The 6,554-nt window shown below is 52.6% G+C and overlaps 1 protein-coding gene across 1 annotated transcript in view; it reads left to right on the top strand.

The window, feature by feature from the left end:
- The first annotated feature begins 6,085 nt into the window (after positions 1–6,085).
- The window catches only part of GPR176 (G protein-coupled receptor 176), a 128,063-nt gene continuing 127,594 nt past the window's right edge, over positions 6,086–6,554 (top strand). The window contains 1 exon segment of the mRNA XM_030318525.2: positions 6,086–6,533. Coding sequence (XP_030174385.1) covers positions 6,362–6,533 — 172 coding nt within the window. The 5' untranslated portion in view covers positions 6,086–6,361.

Here is a 6,554-nt window from a genome sequence, read left to right on the forward strand (position 1 = left end):
TGGAGAGTGCCTGCGCCTGGCCAAGGGCACAATCTGGCCTCTGGTCCTTGTGGGGGAGAGTTCTCTGGGTCCGGGAGGGGAGGAGAGATGGGCAGCTGGGCCGTGTAGGGGGTGGTGGAGGAGAGACAGACTGGGGAGGAGTTTCAAGCTCAGGGGCAGGGGGGAGGTAGCCCGGTGAGTCACAAGGTGGTGGAAAGAAAGGATCCTCCTCCAGGTTTCTTGCAAACACTAGGGGAGCAGTGGGTTGCTCCTTTGGCTCCCTGGGTGAGTCTCCGGATAAAGCAGCTAAAACCTTTGCCTGGCTCTGTTTGCTATGGATGAATCACACCTAAGGCAGAGGATTTTGGGCAATTTCAAGCCAGGAGTCATGTACGGAAATTGATCAGGGTGACCTGGGTCTCTGGAGACAACATTCCAGATGCAACAGACCTTTGGGACATCCAAGGTTCCCTCAGAGGGCCCTCCTACACCAAAAGTGGGCCATTCTTTTTTTACTTTAAAAAATTTTTTTTTAACGTTTATTTATTTTTGAGACAGAGAGAGACAGAGCACGAACGGGGGAGGGTCAGAGAGAGGGAGACACAGAATCTGAAACAGGCTCCAGGCTCTGAGCTGTCAGCACAGAGCCCGACGCGGGGCTCGAACTCACGGACCGCGAGATCATGACCTGAGCCGAAGTCGGCCGCTTAACTGACCAAGCCACCCAGGCGCCCCAAAAGTGGGCCATTCTAACTCACATAGGGCCCTTAACGTGCCAGGAGTTATCTTAATTCCATAGTCTCCCCACCCCTTCTTTGCTCTGTCCTGACCCCATAATGTTCCCGTGAGGCAGAGTCACAAAGACAGAGGGATAGGAGTGACCCCTCTAATGTAGAGACCAGTCAGATGCCCATCTTATCTGGCCATGTCCCGAAGGAACTTAAGTGACGCTTAGCTCTAGCGGTTTCAGCTGTGACTTACGATAGGAAACTATTCTGATGCCACCATAGAGTGTGTGCCATTTCCCACGGAATCACAGACAGGCCCACTCAGACTCCGTGGGCTTTTGGGGACCTTAAGGGTGCCCGCCCGTGGAGCCACAGAATCGAACTCGGCAGGCAAGCTAGACCGTCACACATTCACACTCACATACACACCGGAGGTTATTACATTCCCTCCCACAGAATTCCTACCTGTGAGACCTCTGAGGTCTCCTGGGAGTGATCAGGTCCCCCTTCCACTCTTGCTAGTGGGTCTGACGAAATAACAGCTTTGTTTTGACATTGTAGGTTAAGAGATAACAGCCCTGTCCTATCAATCAAGGGAACAAAAGTTCAAGGAAAATCAACTGGATCGGTGATTGATTGGATTGGGACAAGGGCACATTGAGAACTTTGAAAAAGTGGTGCCAGAGGCAGGGTCAAGGAGGTCAACTGGTTGCAGCTTAAGGGCAGAAGGTGTGAACTGTTTCCACCCCCATCTGGAAACTATTTCTTTGTTCTGTTCCCAGGTGATGATAAGATGATGTGGTTGGCTATAAAAACTCTGTACCCCAGCTGTTCGGCTGTTGGAGGCTGCACTCTGGTCAAGAGCGTCGGTCCCGATTGGTCGGCCTTACCTCTCGTTGCAATAAACTTTGCTGTGACTGTCACTGGTGCGCCAGTAGCATTCTGTTTCAGGAGTGTGGCATCCTGTTTCAGGAGTCGTGTGGATGCAACATGACTAGATTGGGCCCCAGCCTTACTGGTTCCGACGTCAGGTCCACGTCCTCACCTGCCAAGTCTCCTTGAGTCCAGCGGGAATGGTGGAGTGGGGGGCCGGCCGGAGACAACGAGCAGGAGACTGCCGAAATTCAGGCAGGGTGTGCCTTCTCCCTTGCAATCCCTGGCTCTGTCACCGCCTCACCCTTCTCCCAAACTGGTGGCAACAATGGGCCAGAGTGGTTGGGTTTCCTGGTCAGAGAACCAAATCTGTTACGGAACCAGGCTGGAATGCTGGTGGAAAAACCAAGCGGCACTCGGAGATCTTAATGGATCAGAGATTTATTTAACACTGGTAGGCTCAGAGGAGACTGTTCCTCCAAAGATCTGAGTGCCGAATGCAAGTGGGAAGGGTCATTTATAGTTGTCAGTCTCCATGTTTGTGTGTGTGTGTGTGTGGGGGGGTTCACGCATGCGGCAAACAGGGCAAGAACATGGAAGAGGGGTCTCTAAGCTAGAGACCAGAGCTTGTTTTAGTCCTGGTGTAAAACCTTATTCATTTTCCCAACAATTCAACTAACCCTATACCCTAACACTGTCATCAGCTAGATCCCAAGACCTGACCTTTGTACCCACCAGTCTTTGTCCTACAGTTTTCTTAAGCTCTTCCTCCCAAGTTATCTCTCAACTCAGGCAAAACACCCTACAGGCATAGCGTCCTGTGCGGGGGTGGGGGGCACGGGACACACAGAAACTACCCATCAAGCAATAATGACAGCCTTGACAAGAGGTGGCCTAGACCACCTGGCCAGTTTGAGCTTATCCCTGACGTATACCTGTGCAAATGGACCATGGAGTGACCCATGGGGTGATCAACAGTTATCTTTACCTCATTATAATACTAAAATCTCCACCCAAGGAGGAGCACAAACCTTATTTATATACCATACAATGGTATAGACATGTTTTCTTAAGGCAAACGTGAGACCTTACACCTGCCTCTATACAATAACAAGACTCCCCTATCTAAATATTCATCCTAACCCTAGATAAAAGGAACCCATTCTTCCTTGCTCCTAAGTCAGGCTTTGGAAGTTATTCCCCCTTGATCTATTTATTTGCTGCAAATAAAGTTTCTTTTGTGTGACAACTCACCTGGTTTAGTTTCTGTTTGTGACTCACCAAGAACCTAACTCAGGTAAGTTTGGTTACAATACCAATTTAGGGCCTGTAGAGGATTTACTGGTATCTTTTCAGAATAAAAAAATGAGAAGTTTCTTACTTTACTACTTTTTGCATCTACAAAACTGACTCTTTCCTACTTCTTTATCCCAACTTTTCCTAGCAGTTTTGAATAGGGAGTTGATGAGGGAGACTGGGTGTAAGCTGAGGGCAAAGTGCAGGCTAACAGCACCCCTCCTTCCCCCCACCAGGTGGTATATGTGTGATATTCCTTGGACACTCACAGCTACTCAAAAACCAGAAAGGACAAAAAAAACAAAGAGTTAAACTGATAAGAGTCGCCACCAGTTTACCAGAAAAAGGCAATCCCATCAATGTCAATGTCCTAAAATCCAGAAACTCCCAACTTTTTTTTTTAAATGTTTATTTATTTTTAAGAGAGAGAGACAGAGCGTGAGCAGAGGAGGGGCAGAGAGAGAGGGAGACACAGACTCCAAAGCAGGCTCCAGGCTCTGAGCTGTCAGCACAGAGCCTGACTAGGGGGCTCGAACCACCAACCCGTGAGATCATGACCTGAGGTGAAGCCCAGGTGCCCCTCCCTACCGTCTTAATGTTAATGCTTTGCTAGAGGGAAAAACCTTAGCTTGACAATAGCTAGGACTCCAGTAAGTCTTCAGCATGTGAAACTCTTTGGAAACTCCCTCTGGACTTTATTTCCCCAGACTCCATACAATGGTCACTGCTGCCCCCTCCCCCCTTGTAATGCAGCTCTTTCTGCCTACAGGCCCTGCCCCTGTGCTTTAACACAATCACCATCTTCAAGAATTCTTTCTTGGTTGTTGGCTCTGGACCACAGGAAGCCCTCCGTCATCCCAACACTTCCATCAGAGTGGCAGGTAAAGAGGTATTTTTATAACTGCTACTAAACTCATTTACACACATTCTCCTGCAACCCTTCTTGACAGAATGTGCTGGATGTTGCCAAACAACTACTACATTTTGTTACTTCCGTAATGATTCCAGGGCAAGGGGTTTCATCTTAAAACTTTGGTCTCTGAGAACTAAACTACTGGAAATGCCTTAAAAAATTCAACTAGTCAGTAAGTTTGCCTCTTCTTTTTTTATAGCCTCTGAAATGTTTAAAATAACTGCTTACATAGAGGATTATTATGTGTAGGTATTGTGGGAACCCAAAGATACAACGCATTTGCTTTTTAAGACTTCATTGCTCGTAGAGTAAAAGTCGAGTAGTCTTGAGCCAGCATCAGCCTTGAGACAAGAAATTCGGTAAATTTTTTTTTATCTTTATTTTGAGAGACAGAGTGTGAGCAGGGGAGGAGCAGAGGTAGGGAGTCACGGAATCCCAAGCAGGCTCCAGACTCTGAGCTGTCAGCACAGAGCCCAACATGGGGCTCGAACTCACAAACTGAGATCATGACCTGAGCCAAAGTCAGACGCTTAACGACTGAGCCACCCAGGTGCCCCATGAATTCAATAAAGTTTTTATTTAAAAAAAAATATTTTTTTTAACATTTATTTATTTTTGAAAGGCAGAGAGAGACAGAGCGCGAACGGGGGAGGGGCAGAGAGAGAGAGGGAGACACAGAAACAGAAGCAGGCTCCAGGCTCTGAGCTGTCAGCACAGAGCCCGACGTGGGGCTCGAACTCACGGACTGGGAGATCACGACCTGAGCCGAAGTCGGCGCTTAACCCACTGAGCCACCCAGGCACCCCTCAGTAAAAATTTTAAAGTAATCTCTCTACGCCCAACATAGCGCTGGAACACACAACCCGCAGATCAAGAGTTGCATGTTCTATGGAGCCAGCCAGGGACTCCCCCCCAAATTCTGTAATTTTATTCAGTTTTGAAGAGTTAGTATTCTGGGACCTAATGCTATCGGTCAATATGTTAAAGCCCTCTACCAAGTCCTTCATTAATTAAAAAAGAAACCACTTTCCATAAGCTCAAAACAAGCAAATCGTTAGCTGCCTTCCCCGGTCTCATTTCTCCTTTTCTCCAGATCCTTTCTCTGGATGCGGTACACGTTCCTTTTACTACTCAGTTTCTCTGTACCGTTTCTTCTGCACGTGGTTATTGCAGCTTCCCAACTTTTTGCATTAGCTCGCAGGAAGTTGCTCCCTGCCCGAGTTCATCCCCCGGAACCCACCAGACTTGAGCTGTACTGCAAACCTTTTAGAGATGAGACGCAGTAAAGAGGCCCAGGAAACCGTGCACCGGCTCCTAAATTCCATCTTTCACCTTCAGCTGCAGCCCAGACTCACTGAAGGGCGGGAGGCTGGGCTTCTTGCCCAGGTGGCAGCGTAGTGTGTAATCATGGGCCTCTCACGCAGCCCCCCTGCTGACGCTACAGGGAGCCGTAACCACAGGAGTAAATAAAGCGAAGCCGGGTTAGCGCCTTGAACGCGTCCACCGCAGCCAAAGGACGATCCTCCGCGCTGCCCACGCTCCAGCCAAATGGCCAAAATGGCGCCATCCCCGCGGCCCCTCCGGCGTGGGGGGCGGAGTCGCGCGTCACGTGACCGCCCCACCCCCGCGGGCCGCGCGCCCTCCTCTGCCCCCGGCGTGCGCTGGCAGTCGGGCTGTCGCGCAGACGGCTCCTTGACTTTCTAGGCGCGTTCTCCCTTGTTCTCGAGCATCCGCGAGCGTCTCTCCCGGTAGCAAAGGCGGGATCAGGGCCACGAAGGGGGGCTCTGGGTCGTGCAGAGGCAAAGGGGCTGTAAGAGGGGGTCCCTGCCGCTGGCACCGAGGCGGGAGGTCGGATTCCCGGACGAGGGGCTGGGCCAGAGGAGACTTCGCGGGCGTCCTGGGGGACGGCCGGCCGCGGAGGGCGAGGCTGTTGCGCGTAAATTCAGGGCATTCCGCCCAGACCGTGGGTGCCGTCGGGGACTCGGGGGTCCCCTCGGAGCTCCGGTCATTTGGCTTGGGTATTTCGCAGCTTTCCCATCGCCATCCAGCCCCTCGAAGCCAGCAGGATTCAAAAACGGCTTCAGCCAAATGTTCTCTTCCTTCTGAGAGAGACCGAGCGGGTCAGCCGGCTGGGACTCGAGAGGGATGGCCCGGCCCTCGGGGCGTGGAAGGAGAAGTTGAAGGGGGCGGCGGGAGCGGGGAGCGCCTTCCTTGACTCTCAAATGCCTCCCGTGTTTCCATCTCTGCTGAGTGTGCTTGGCGGCGCTGACTACCCGGGAGGAGGGACGGACGCAGCTCAGCGGTCTCAGACCACGCCGCCTCCATGTGGTTGCTGACTGGGACCCAGGAGGGAACCGGCTTGGGGCGCGGCCTCGATCTCCCCCCTCCCCGCCTCCCAGGCGGCGGGGCTGGCGATGTGGAGACGTGAGGGGACCCGCGGCTGCCCCGGGTTCTCCAGGACTCCACCAGGCGCCCGCGCGTTGCTCCGCACCCGGGGCGAGAGAGACCCGGGCGGGGCTCCGTGGTGGGCGGACGGGCGGGCGACGATCAGAGCCGGAACCCCAGCCTCGCTATGGGGCACAACGGCAGCTGGATCTCCAGGAACGCCAGCGAGCCGCGCAACGCGTCCGGCGCCGAGGCTGGGGGCGCCAACCGCAGCGCGCTCGGGGAGTTGGGCGAGGTGCAGCTGTACCGCCAGTTCACCACCACCGTGCAGGTCGTCATCTTCATAGGCTCGCTGCTCGGTAAGCCACCCGCGGGGGCGC

Source organism: Lynx canadensis, chromosome B3, assembly GCF_007474595.2.
Source record: "Lynx canadensis isolate LIC74 chromosome B3, mLynCan4.pri.v2, whole genome shotgun sequence".
Taxonomy (NCBI): Eukaryota; Metazoa; Chordata; class Mammalia; order Carnivora; family Felidae; genus Lynx; species Lynx canadensis.